General features: G+C 39.8%; 1 protein-coding gene and 1 long non-coding RNA gene across 2 annotated transcripts in view; one reads left to right on the top strand and one right to left on the bottom strand.

Moving 5' to 3' along the window:
• Nucleotides 1-13984, bottom strand: part of cdh11 (cadherin 11, type 2, OB-cadherin (osteoblast)) — an 87766-nt gene that overhangs the window by 14769 nt on the left and 59013 nt on the right. Inside the window, exons 3-8 of the mRNA XM_040139769.1 lie at nucleotides 13022-13436; nucleotides 11934-12073; nucleotides 10872-11166; nucleotides 8616-8735; nucleotides 6954-7121; nucleotides 1516-1703 (exon numbers count right to left, since the gene is read on the bottom strand). Of these exons, the coding sequence (XP_039995703.1) occupies nucleotides 1516-1703; nucleotides 6954-7121; nucleotides 8616-8735; nucleotides 10872-11166; nucleotides 11934-12073; nucleotides 13022-13172 (1062 nt within the window). The 5' untranslated portion in view covers nucleotides 13173-13436. The remainder of the gene's footprint in view (nucleotides 1-1515; nucleotides 1704-6953; nucleotides 7122-8615; nucleotides 8736-10871; nucleotides 11167-11933; nucleotides 12074-13021; nucleotides 13437-13984) is intronic.
• Nucleotides 1-13984, top strand: part of LOC120796745 — a 142197-nt gene that overhangs the window by 83826 nt on the left and 44387 nt on the right. The window lies entirely within an intron of this gene.

Genomic DNA, 13984 nt, shown 5'->3' with positions numbered 1-13984 from the left:
TGTAGTTGTTGAGAGAGGAGAGGTTGCATTACTCATTATTATCATACACTCATTTCCCTGCTCAGTCCCAGTGACACCAGTGGGAAGAGAGCCCCTAACCCTGGCAGTCTTAATGCCAGTCTCCAGTACTGAGCTCCAAAGGAATCGTTCATGCAGACGGTTGTGAGAAAAAAGGCATGAAACAGACTCGTATCGATTGATTCAGACAGAGATTTTCCCACCACGTCAGTGAAAATGAGTTGTAGGTTAAGGCCGGCTGCTCTTTGTAGTAACGTCATTGCTGTCTGGACAAGAAATGCAACTTGTCACGAATGCCGCCATTCTTCTTAGCACATAATTACATATTTGAATGCCAAGCCTTTCACTGAAATAAGGACATGGTTTGGAAATTTGAGGAAAAAAAAGTTATTACCTCTCTGCGATTATGTGGGTTGAATGACTGACAAACCGAAAACAGTTTTATAGAATGTCGTCTTTTAATATCTAGGATAACCATCCAAAAGAGAAGGAAAAAAGAGACATTTATAAGACTGATTTTGGTGTATTTCATTCTTATTTTCCCCCAAACATTGATATCTCTGCTATAAATGCTATTATTTTTTAACTGAGAGACTCAGAGGTCGGATGCCCTGGGAGGAAAAAGCAGGCTACCACAGCTCACTGGAAGATTCAGCTCATAATCCTGACCTGCAGTCACACATACAACTGTGTGTCTGTCTCTGTGTCTGTGTGTGTGTGTGTGTGTGTGTGTGTGTGTGTGTGTGTGTGTGTGTGTGTGTGTGTGTGTGTGTGTGTGTGTGTGTGTGTGTGTGTGTGTGTATGCACGTGTGGGCTACAGACACAGTGCAGAAGATGGTCTCTCTGGTCTAGGGAAGCATGAAAGTTAATGCACTCACTCTTCAAATCAAACACAATAAGAAACTGTGAGGGATGTCAGGGAAGGGAAGACAGCGAAACCTTTCAGCTGCTTCTACTCACTTTCCTTACTGCTCCACGTCTTTCTTTCTTTCTTTCTTACATTAACACAAATATGGACACAGACTTAAATCTGGGCTGGCTGAGGCGCACACTAAACTGCTGTGTCCATAGAAAAAGCGCCGTCTCAACTACATTTCTGTGTTGGCAAATTTAAAAAAAAAAAAAAAAAAAGTGGGGAATGACGCACACATAGCTTCCATAAGAGCTAGTTGTTGAAGCAGCCACTATCAGCTAACAGTACTTCTGACTAATGTTCTTTACCACAAACTGGCACAACTAATTGAATGTTCTTTATGCTGAATTTTTATAACCAGAGGAACCACAACAACCAGCATCTCTACTGTTATTTTATTCCTTTCCATGGTGTCATCATGAACAACTATAAACGAACTGCAGTATTGTCTATCCCGTTAGTCCCACGAATTTAACTGAAGTTTTCACATGAATTTTTTGAGAACATGACCTGGGAGTTTCTAAGTGAGTTGGAATGCAATCACCCAGGTTTAACTTATTAAGTCTCTTTCTTTCGTTCCTTACCTTCTTCAGTTTAATAACAGCCTCTCTGGTCTCTGAGTCAGTGGTCAGTTCAAACATGCCGATCCCATCTCCGTCTATTAAGCGGTAGTTCACTAGTCCGTTGTCTCCAAGGTCAGGGTCTTTAGCCTTGAGACGGCCCACCTCCTCTCCTGGCACTTTATCTTCTGATACAGACATGGGATACACACCTGGGAGAAAAATAAAAGCAGAAAATTTACTTGGTTTTGGGTGGCTGGTTGGTGATGTTAGTGTCAGCTTCTGGTCACAGCTTGCTTTGGTATTCGGCAATCTTTAGAGAGTCTTTAGAGAATTCCTGGCTGGCTGCCACCGTGTTTACTATCTGAGGCAGGGTCAGTTTTTCAGGGCAGCGAGGCATTAACATGAACTATACCATCTGTCTCGTATGGCCCAAAGGATATTCATATGGCCCAAAGGATATTAATATCCCCTATAGTGTCAGGTATGTGTGTCTGAGGAAGTAGACACCTGGCTTGCAGAATGAGAACGGTAGGACCATATGTCTACTCTCTCTCCTCCCTCGTCTCTCATATACTCTTTCCGCCCGTCATCTCACTCCTCACCGAACCTTTTCTCCCCACTTTCCTTCATCTGTATTCTATCTTTGCTCATTTTAACATTAAATTCTCCTTTTTCCTCTGTCCATCATCCTATTTCTGTTCTTTTGCCAAATCTGTCATTTCCTCCTTCCTTCTTTCTCGTACATCTTCTCTGTGGCTCCCCATTCCTGTCTGTCCTTCCCCAGTCTCTCCTTCCTCTGTCCTCCCTCCTACTCTGTGATGGTTCAGGCATTGAGCACAGTGGACTCATCATTTTACGGGTTGTACACCATTAGCGTGTTTATCCTGCTTGTCCAGGTGTAGCAATCCTGTGAATCATGAAATTCATTTGGTCACGTGGTTTCCGAGGAAATAAGAGTGGAAGAGGAGAGTGATTCACAGGACTTGATCCTTCCAGCCCAAATCCCCCCGGCCACCCTCCAGCCTTCTACTGTCTTTCCACCTCGTCTCCATCGATCCTCACCAAATCCCTCCTCTCCATCTTTCCTCTTCATCTCTGTCCTTGCTTTTTAAACTCCTCACTATATTGTTGGCTACCATCTTTCCCTCCCTCTTCATCTCTCATTTGCTTCCCCTTTCCACTCCATCTTTCAAAATCTCTCCATTCATCCTCACCTCTCCTCCCCATCTCCAGCCCATTTCTCTCATGCCTATCTCTCTTCTCCTGACCCTCTCTCTCCCTCTCTCCTGCCTGCCTATTCTAACTAAAAGCTCATTTCATCCCTGCCCTCCTTTTGCCCTTTTCCTCCCTCACTTCTCCTGTCATTCTATTCTTGCTTTTCGTAAGTAGCTTAACTCAAATGGCTCCTGGCAGCTGAGTTAAACATTGTATGACAGAACACACAGGCAGCCTGGCATACCTGGCTCCAGGCTAAATGAAGCACAGCACATACAGGCAATGTACATTTACATTCAGGGACATTGAAAGCAAATGTGAGTTTCATTGAGGTCTTTACTAAAAATGTCACTAAACATTTCATGCATTCATAAATAACCTTTTTCTCTTTTGTAAAAAAGAAAAAAAGTGTTTTAGTTTGTAAGTGAATATGAGGAGTCATTGGTTGCTTTCTTTACTCCCACATAAACTATTGCTTTGTTTGTATTCAGTCAGATGTCTCATCTTGGAAGGATAGGCTCATAAAACCAGCACAGTATAGATGTAAACACATGAATGAAGCTCATATAATGACCACAGTCTCTAAGATAAGTAATTTAATGTGATTACAGAAATTAATGCCTTATATTACTGTGTAATTTATTACTATTGTTATAATTATTATATTATACTTTTATGTGTTATCATATAGACAATATTGGAGACGCTTTTAATATTGGATGTGGTGAATGTATGGGTAATTTAAAGTTCACTGGAGAGTTGTTTATTCATAGAGCTGCTATGTCTCTGTGATGTGTGTTAAATATACTCTGGTGGGTGTGGACTTATGCTCTGTGTCCGGCTCAATGGTAAGCAGTTCTAAACAGATTCTTGAAGGAAACCTCTTCCAAATACGCTTGAAAATCATAATTTCTTAGAAAGTTAAAAAGGAAAAAAAAAAAGTTTAGCACCACAATAGTGATTTAAACATGATTCTGTCGCTACATGCTTGGATGGCATAGGTGGACCCTATTACACACATGCAGTCGGCGCAGTAAGTATGCAGACATGAAAAGTATCATTTGAGTGTCTAAAAAAACTCTTCTACACGTGATCATTTTGGTGTTGATGCTCTCATGATTTAATATGTGAAAGTCTCCTAACCTTAAAATAGCATACATAAGATGTTAATTACAGTAAATCATTTCCACCCATTGTAGAGAGTTATGAAGATGTGCCATTACTTTTCAACACAATATTGAGATATGCTGTCGTTAATACATACATTACTGACACACAATGGGTTTTAAAAATTTTTCCACATAATATTATTTGTATTTTTTCCACACGCTGTTAAAAGAATTTAAAAATAAAAGTTATAAAAGTTGGATTTAACATCCGTGCAGTGACACAGATGATTTTCAAATAGTAATCATCCTTTCAAGTAATGTTATGGATTTTTTCATTGATAGATTCTGGTTTGCTTTGCTTCTGGTGATGAGGATAGACAGTTCTGTAATGGCAATCCTAAAAGACACTGGAGGTAAATGTTCTATACAAATAAAAGCTGGCAGATGTCAACCAAAAGATTGTCTTTCACAGCTTTAAATGTCTTTTATGATCTGCTTTGTTCTGCAAATATTAACAGTATTTAATGAAACCATCTCTGTCATGTCAGTCTAATAAAGACTAAAGTCTGAGAGAGTTAAAGACTAACCACTTGTTATTTGCCTTAGTTTTTTGAAGATTTCAAAGATTTTAGGGGTGGCAAATGAAAGATGCCTTATAATGAGCTAAAAGGGGGAGAATCCCAGACACAGAAAGTCTGTGAGAACCCGAGAGTGGCATAGAGAACAAGCCTAGGAGGGAAAGAAAAAATGCAATAGCTTGAATGAAAACTGAAAAGCTGCTGGGACACATGAGGGAGTCTTGCTGTTCCATATATCCTTTATCTGTTTTTATCTCTTTAATTGTTTTTTCTCGATTTGACTCATTTTTATTTTTGTCTTTTCTCCGCCTCTTGGTTTGACTCTGTTTTCTTTCTTGACTTGCTTATCTCATTTCCCGTTTTTTCTCTCTCTGCTCTCTCTCACTCTGCACAACTACTAAATAAGTAATCACTGTCCTCATTCACACCATCTGGGAGACTTTTCTTGAAGGCCTTTGTACTGCTTCTACTGCTACTACTTTTTTACTACTTTTTTTTCTTTTTAAACAAGGCTACTCACTACCACAACATATTGCTATTTGGTGTATTGTATCACAGAGGTAAACTGCCATGACGCAGTTTACAGACGGAATTTAGGAATAATGTGAGGATAATGTTTGGTTTAAAACCTGATTTCTGTCAATGTGATCTTGTTTTCAAAATGTTTTATATCCAGTTTGGATATGGGAACAGAAGTGTGGCTTTTGGTTAGTGAACCCCATCCATGAATGTCAATATGTCTGTGATTTGACACTTCCTCTTAAATTTTTGCCTAGTTCTGATCATTTCCACCTGGTCCAGAAAGAGACATTAGGTTTGATAAGTACAATTATTCCATGGTTGACATAGCATGTGGTTTGTTACTGGCGAGGTCGGCTGGTGGTTGAAAAGGTCGGAGGTTATAGAGTCGTGCGGAATAACTGCAGTCAGCTATTTTCTGAATAAAGTGCTGTCTTAAATGTAACCTGAGCTTGAGATAGTATAGAATCTGAAAATGGAAATACTATGAAATACCAACAAATTCCCTTGACCCCTTGTTTTTTTCCATCAGAAACCTTAGCAGTTTTAGGCTCAGTTAACTTGGCCTTAACATACACTCAGCTGCCACTTTTTTACATCTCCCTGTCTTTTATATTCTCTCCCTCACTGTTTTTTTGCTCATGTCCCTCTCTTTTTTCAACTATTCAGCTCTTCCGCAGGCTAAATCCTGAGCCCCCATCTCCTCTTTTCTCCTCCCTTCTTCTCTCCATCTATTCCTGCAGCTACTCTGTTGACTCTTTGCCAGGTGTCCCTCGGCTCAGAGCTACAGGAGGGGAAGGAGGGGAGAATGAGGAAGAACAAAAAGAAAAAACCCCCCACAGAGGGACAGAAACAAACTTAAGCGGGACATAGAGGGTGAAACAGAAGATAGACATAGATTGAGTGAAAGGGGTTATTGGTCATAGAGGTAGACTGGAGACCGACTGAAGAAAATACAGTGGTGCAAATCAATGTTGAGGTTTAGATTGTGCAGGTGAACCAGAAAGATTGAATCACTGGTTGAACATTAGCTCTCTGTGCAGTTACTATAGCCTAAAAGGGGCTATGTGAAGCATTTTAAACCATTTACTGCATTTTGGAATATTACAGTAGCATTATTAACATCAACAAACAACATCATCCGGAGCTTGAGCAAATTGAAGTGAGCACCTCATACGACAGCCAGATGAACAGAGAAAAGATCCTGTTGGTTGTTTCTTTAGGTCTGACGGTCGGTCAAATCAGGAAACTGACATTTGTTTACATGATAGCATCGTTTTCAAGGATGAAGATTAGTCATGTTTTGTTTTATTATTTGCTTCGTACAAGAATGTAAAAATACTTCTGAATAATTCTAAATTCTGCATTTTTAAAAATGTTACTACCAAAATAAAAAGTTTTAAAATGTTGTTTCACTGTTACATTTCCTCTTTAAACATAAAATCTAAAGTTGTTTACAAATGCAAGCTAAATATTTCACTACTTTTACTTAATGTTCAGAAAATCATCAGTAATTCAACAAATGTCCCAACGACCTAAGGAGAGGTTTAAACACACACACACACACACACACACACACACACACACACACACACACACACACACACACACACACACACACACACACACACACACACACACACACACACACACACACACACTCCTGAGGACATTGCAGTGGACCAGTTAAGAATTTTTAATGAGAGATTTATCAAGTTATCTTTTGTGCCTACTACAGTGACTTCCCTAGCTTCCATATTGCTAGCTAGAGACACATCCTCTGGGTTATAAACACAAACATACACATAGAATGATGCACACGTGTCTGTGCATTGACAGAGACACACACCTGCCGGTACATAGTACAGAAAAGGGTAGGAAGTTGTGGGCTGCAACAATTTGTGTGGCTGATGTGCCATTTGGTAAAAGGTCTGACACTTTCACACCGTTTAAAGGAAATGTCACACCAGAGGAAAATGAAAATCATAGAATATATACTATGAATGAATAAATAGATACAGTGGGTATTTGTACTCACTCTGTGGGAACTTTGGAGGGTTGTCATTCACATCTGTGAGGGTGATTTTAACCTCAGTAGTCCCCGACAGCCCACCCATATGACCACCCATGTCTTTGGCCTGGATGACGACGTCATACTCCTGGCGTGCCTCACGGTCCATGTTTGGCAGGGCAGTACGAATTATACCTGAATGGGCATGTGTTAAAACCAAATTAATGCTCAAATTACATTTTGTTCCCTGTTCATGCCTTAACATGTTTACATGTATTTACCTACAAGTAATGTATGCAAATATACACCATGTACCTGTGTTTTTGTGTCATTCTCTATCAAAATGATGTCGTTCCAAAATGTTATCCTCAGAATTTTATGTGCATGACATTTGTAAGTTCATATTTCAAAAATTCTCGCCTGGAAAATAGAACCAGTTGTTAAGCAAAAACCAACAATGTGATTTTCTTTCCTAAGAGTAGGTGTCCTGTATTTTAAGATTTTTCATTTGGGAAGAAAACACATCATCAGTAGCATAAATAAGAACTTTAGTTAAACATGTGTGAAGTCTTACTTTTCTCCATTTCAAGCCCAAGTAATCTTTTCTTTCTGTTTAATTCATCACCCTCCACTCTCTTTCCATCTCTCTCTTCCTTTCTCCAGATGTGTAGCTGCAGTGTTAGGGAGTTGAGCCTTTTACTGTCATATTATGCCAAGTATATGTCAGTACATGTGTGTGTGACAGCATGAAAAGCTGGTAATCTCCAAACCAATTAGAAATGTGAGCTATGGACTTGAGCCAGTCAAATACCCAACACTGGTTTGATTAGCCAGATTTACTCTGCCCAAATCTCTTTCCCTCTCCATGCCCTAACCCCTCTCTTTCCATGAACTCACTCTCTCTAAGCTAATTTCTCTCTCCTTCTCTACCCTAACCTCCCTCTTTCTGTTCTTCTTCACTCTCTCTGACCCAGCGTAGCTCTGTGTCTGCCCTAACCTCTCTCCTGACATCCAATTTCTTCTTTTAAAGCAAAGCCTAATATTAGGCCTGCGCTCTGCAAAGATCAGGTTGAATGTCCTCTGGGGACCTCTTTTTACAGCACTGCCTTCATTCCTCACCAATTTCAGAGGAAAGGACTTGCTGTTAAATGATTCCTGTAGCAGTTAGTACTTAGCTTTTTATATTAAGAATGGTAGTAGGTAAAAATATTGCAGGAAGATTTTTAGTTTGGTCTGAGCAACAAGCAGTTTCCCCAGGATTCCCAGTAGACAGGGCATTTAGGGCTTGTGGTCTACAATGTTTGGATATACAGTCATACTTAAATCTCACTGATGACATGACGGATGTTTTACTATTTGTTAAAACTAAAAATGAAATATGATAGTTGCACCACTTATTGTGAAGGCCCTGTAAATTGTGACTATCTGGCTAACTGGCTACCTATCTGGCTTAGTGAGCATATACTTACCACAGGTAGTGTGGATGTTTATTTATACGTGTTGCACTTTTGACTTCATATTGCCTATTTGCAGGATGTTAATCCGTGAGCATGTATTAGACTAATCTTATAAACCTGTCTGTGTGTAGTGTATGTCTTTGCATGATAACACATCAAGGTCTACAAGCCTGTATTTGGTTGTGGTGTGGATGGTTGTGGACCCAGTGCAAGGTTCTGTTTTCAGCCTCACCTGTCTGTGGCTCCACAGAGAAATACGGTTGCCCTTGCAGTATGCTGTACACAAGCCTGGCACTGTTGCCATAGGTGGGGTCATCAGCATCTGTAGCTGTCACCTGCATCACTGATGTACCTACAGGACAGACAAACAAACATGACAGACAAGTGAGGAGATGACTCTTCCTCAGTGATTCGGTTCAAGAATGGTTTGACAAACAAGCTTGTCATAGAGTGTGTGTCAATTCACCTCCCTGCACTGGATGGATGGAAAAAGGGAATGAAAAACACCCCCCTTCTCTCTCACACTGCAGCTGAACTGCTCCTGTGAGGCTGGTCTCCACTATTATTTCTCTGCATTTCATCATTATTGGGTGAAAACATCCACTCTCCAATTTTGGTGATTTTCATGTTTTATATATATTATATTCCCTCCATGGGTTGACAGAGTTCTACAGCCCTTGGATTTATGAAACCCTTTCTAAACCCATTGGATAATCTGAAAAATGCATGGTTGTCAAGCTCAAAAGCAAGGCAGCTCATCTTAGTGCCATTTTGAAGATGTGGTGTTTTCACCCGACTACAGCAATTTACTTCCATTAAATCTTGCTTAAGTGAACTCGACACAGTTAAGTTGAGCAAACAGGGCAAATAAATTAAATTTGCGGAAGTGTGAAATAAATTTTTATTAACTTTGCATAATTGAAATGCATTTCAGGTTGTGACTGTAAAATATCACCAACATGATAACTTTTAAGAATTTGGTAAAGATATCCTTAAGTTTTCTCTCTAAACATACAATGATTTCAGGTGCTCGACCATCAGACAATCAAAGTCAGCCAGCTGCTACTTTTTTATTTTCCCCTAATTCAGCTTTTGCATCTTACTCCCTCTTTTTCCTTGCACAGATGAAATCTGATTAGAACTTCCCCTTTCGTGTAAAGCAATCAATGAGACATTCCCTGAAGACACACAGGACCCTCAGCGAGATTCAGATATGAACTTTCCTAGTAACAGTCTTCCAAGTATAAAGAAATGGTTTTGATTAAAAATGAAAAATGTAAAATGCTAAACGCTAAAACTGCCAGTGCTGTCTTTGCAACTGGATGATATTTACTGGGCCCTTTGGGTCAGTTACATTAATAGCACGGAGTATTGTTGTTGGTTCAATCCTCTTTACAGTTCCAAATGTGATGTTTGGACAACAGTTGTCAGTTGTAGCTATGTGAGCACCAGTGTCCTACTCAATATGAAATCCATTGTGTATACAACTGTAATCAAGTTTCATTCAGCCTTGGTCTCAATGTGGCAGCTACCTTAAGTGTACAAAATAAATTACCAAGAATGTTAATTTGAAAAAGACTGCCTTCTTTATCTGTTCTAATTCTGACATCCATTAGGGAACATGGACCTAGTTAGTGAAATTACAGCTTTTCTTTCTGTTCCACTTCTGTCTGTGAGGCTGATGGCAACCGGTGGCCCCTCCCTGCCAGACATCTGTATTCAGGTTTTAAGAAGCGGATGTGTGAAAGAAGCCTGAACAGAACTCATTCAGAAGTCCTTTCAGAAGTCCTTTCTTTTGGAAGTCTAGTCCATTCAGAGAAGGGATTTCTCTGGCTTTAGGAGTTTCAGGCAGCACCACTGCCAGTGTGGTTCATTTCAGGTCAGCCTTGAGTGGTTGAATATTCTCCAAGACCACATAATATTTGTGGGGGAGGGGGGAGTTCTAAGTAGGGAGACTCAAAGGAGAATGTAGGAGCTCTTGGTCATGCCAACCTAGTGCTAAATATTTCCTTGCTTCTGCTTTTGGTTGAGCACATTTTCCCTTTTATGTACATATAAGAAAAGAGAGTAAAAAAAATGAAACGACTTTTTAGGACCTGAATGTATCAGATAATAGTAATGTCTGATATCCACTTCTTTGCCACGCTTCCTGTGTTCAGATTTGAGTGATAATTAAGCAGACAAACAACACCAACTCCATCTGTGACTTCGTTAACAAACATTGGTCAAATCAGTCAACTTCTGTACTGAGAAAAACTTTACTGTAACATAAGCACATACATTCTGGATGGACAACACTTTGTGACTTGACAGGCTTAGCTAACATGCATTTACCGTCCTAGATGATGTCCTAGTCTTCTACTACACATAGTATTAATCAAAAATTAAATCTACCCATCAGCAGTGTTCAGCCTAAGTCTTTCCCTTTTCCTCAGCACCAAACTTTGGCCTCCTTTCCTGTTCCCTTACCCTTTCTTTTACTACTCACCAACATTAGACATCTCAGGCACCCTAGCATAGTATGGCCCATGTAGAAACTCAGGCGGATTATCGTTGATGTCCTGAACTTTCACTATGAACTCTGATGGAGGTTCCAGAGGTTTATTCGTGTCTCTGGCCACTGCCTGGGCTGTCAGAGTGTACTGGGCCTGCTCCTCACGGTCCAGGGTTTTTGTGGCGTGGATGTTGCCTGTCTTGTCATCAATAACAAAGATCGTTCCTGCACCTTCGCCGGAGAGGATATACTTGATGTTGCCATCGCCTGAGTCTACGTCTGAGTGGAGCTGAAGAGACAAGAAACAAGAGGAGAGTGAGACAAACCAGAAGAACAGCACAGAACCTGTCCTACCTTTGCATGCAATGACATGCAAAGGTAGGACAGGTTTGGTGCTGCCAACAGGTGGATTTCAGATGTTGTGGAATTTAAAGAATAAGAGAGACAGATTGGTTGTTACACAGTGAGACAGGTTGCCTGTTTGGGCGATGTAACATGAGGCTTCTATTCCTCAATTCTACAAATTAAGAAGCTGAAATACTAAGAAAGACGGGTTATTTGATGTGCTGTGTGAGGCGGGCAAACACTAATAAGTAAGAGATTTAAAACTTGTTTTAAAAAAAAATTGAAGAAACCATTCAATTAAACTCTTGGTCTTCCTTTACAACCTCTTTACAATGAAATATGATGTATTCTAAACATAATTTATTATTTGTTATGAAAGCCACTGCTCGGTTTGAGTGATGTTGATTCTGAGGAGTACCACCAATCATCTTCACCCTTGGATGTGGACATGACCTCTCTTTTTCGCTCTCTCTCCATGATAAATGAACAAAAGCACATTTAAATCCTATTGGAGTTAATGGCTGTCCTATTGGATTTGCTGTCACCCTCCATGCCTCTGCCATGACTGTCACTGGAGGACATTGTGGCTATTAATTAAAGAGCAACTCAAATTTTAGGCTGACAGTCAGGTACTTATTGTGTTTGACTCAAGAGGAAAGAAGTGGAGTTGATGGAAGAATGCTTTATTAACTCACACTATGTTATACTCACCCTGCCCACCAGAACTGGGTCAGGTCCAGTGTACTCCTCAATGACGAAGAACTGATTCCAGACCCATCCTCGTTTGGACCTGTGGAGTACCTGCCCTTCCTTCCCCGCCCTCTGTCTGTGTCTATGCATTGACAAGTGACCTACAAGCACAAAAGGAAACATCAGAACTTTTCTTCAAATCAATACTACATTTTTCTGTTTTCAGACTTAAACATTTCAAGTCTACAACATATTTATTTTGGGCTTTCATTCAAATTTTTAAATTGTTAGAGGCAAAATTAAGAGGTTTATTTAGTTTACTCTATGTTGAATTTATGAATTATCACCACAACTGCAGTTCATTTTCTGAGAATATTTTCAATAGTCTGATCTCAAAAGTGGGTGGGAGGCAGTGACCTCCTGAACAGAGGTGCCCACTTTTGAATTATGGATCACTAGTTCAAATCCCAGCTGAGAAAATGTGGGTGGGTGGTGGGAACGACACAGGCTTCAACAAGTAGTTCTTTAGGTGGGGAGGCACTTAACCTCTGTTTTTTGCAGTGCAGCTGCTCAGGGGCTAACAGGAGCAGGCTGTGGTCGTACTGAGCCGCAGCTATGTTTAAACATCTGTAGCTGAAGGATGTCTAAGTAAAATTTTGTTATGTGGGTAAAGATAGAACAAAAAAACCCCCCCAAAAACAAAAAAAAAAACAACCTGTAATCTTATAGAACACAAATGCACAAAATCCAGAAGTAAATACACTTAAGATTCAGAATACCTGATTATCTAAATGCCTTTAGAGTAAGAGATCACATTGATACCATAACTGGAGAAAATCCCTGTACACTAATTGTCAAAAAATTGACAGTCAGGACGGTACAAAGTGACTCATAGTCACAAATGGTAAATTTGAGACAAGGTATCATTTTCAGTTTTAATGTACAAATACCGTCTGTGTTTTGTTAGGTGAAAATGAAAGTATTTCAGAAAGTATCATAGTTACAGTGGAAGGTTGTGAGTATGATCTAGCCAGAGGTTGAAAAAAAAAAATCCTATTATGTGACACATGTTGAAGTCATATGATTAGGAGACGTTGCTTTTTTCACACCTGGATGTCTGTGTCTGTGACTCCTTTGATCCAAGGAAACATTTCCTTTACGGGTTCCTAAAGCGACGCTACAGAGCGCAGAAACTCCCAACAACACCAGGAAGGTCCTCAGCAGCCCAAGGCCCTGCCGCTTCATCATCAGCATCGCCATCTTGTCCAATCTGAGCAACCGTGCACTTCACTCTGCCCCCTACTTTCTGGTTCCTCTCAGTGGAGCTCTGCTCCCACTGAGGTGATATCCTGTTTTTGCTAACGAAATTTTGTTGATTAACTTCTAGTTCATTAGTTGAGATGGGGACTGTTGCTGCAGATACTCATCACCGACTTTCACGTTACTGCCTTTCTTCTCCTCCTTGTTCTTTTTCTTCGTTCCTCTCACAGTTTGTTCTCCCACTCTCTCCTCCAATCACGGAGCCTGAAAGAGAGCAGAGGAGAAACTAGCTTGATCAATAATCATTATAACAATAAAAATACCACTTAAAAAAACTATGCATTCATTACATTCAGTTAATTTAAAACTTTTGCTTCTTCAAACAAATAAATTTTTATAAAAGTGATTAAACACTGACAACAAAAAAACAATATAAACTGTTTTGTAATCATTCATTCCTGTCATTTATAGAGAGGTCAACTGCAACTGGCGATCGGACTTCTTAAATGGTTGTTGTGCTGATTAGGACATTGTACTAATTACCCAGACAATGCTGTCTGTAAACTCATTAGCTTTAATTCAATTAGACACAGACTGATTCAGTGTGGGAGGTACAGCTCATGTACAACACTGGGTTCCTGGTTGCTCTTTTTACAGCCTTTTCAAATATAATGAAATGACTAAGATTCTCTTTAAATTGGTGTCAGTTTGATCTGTTAAACGGCACACTGATCAGTGTACATGCAATAATTCAGGCATCTTTGCATTGAATGAATCAACAGGAAAAAGATTAAATTTGAACTGTACAAAAT

Source organism: Xiphias gladius, chromosome 11 (genome assembly GCF_016859285.1).
Source record: "Xiphias gladius isolate SHS-SW01 ecotype Sanya breed wild chromosome 11, ASM1685928v1, whole genome shotgun sequence".
In the NCBI taxonomy this organism is placed as follows: Eukaryota; Metazoa; Chordata; class Actinopteri; order Istiophoriformes; family Xiphiidae; genus Xiphias; species Xiphias gladius.
Note: the sequence above shows the minus strand (reverse complement) of the source record. Positions and strands in the feature narration are given on the sequence as shown.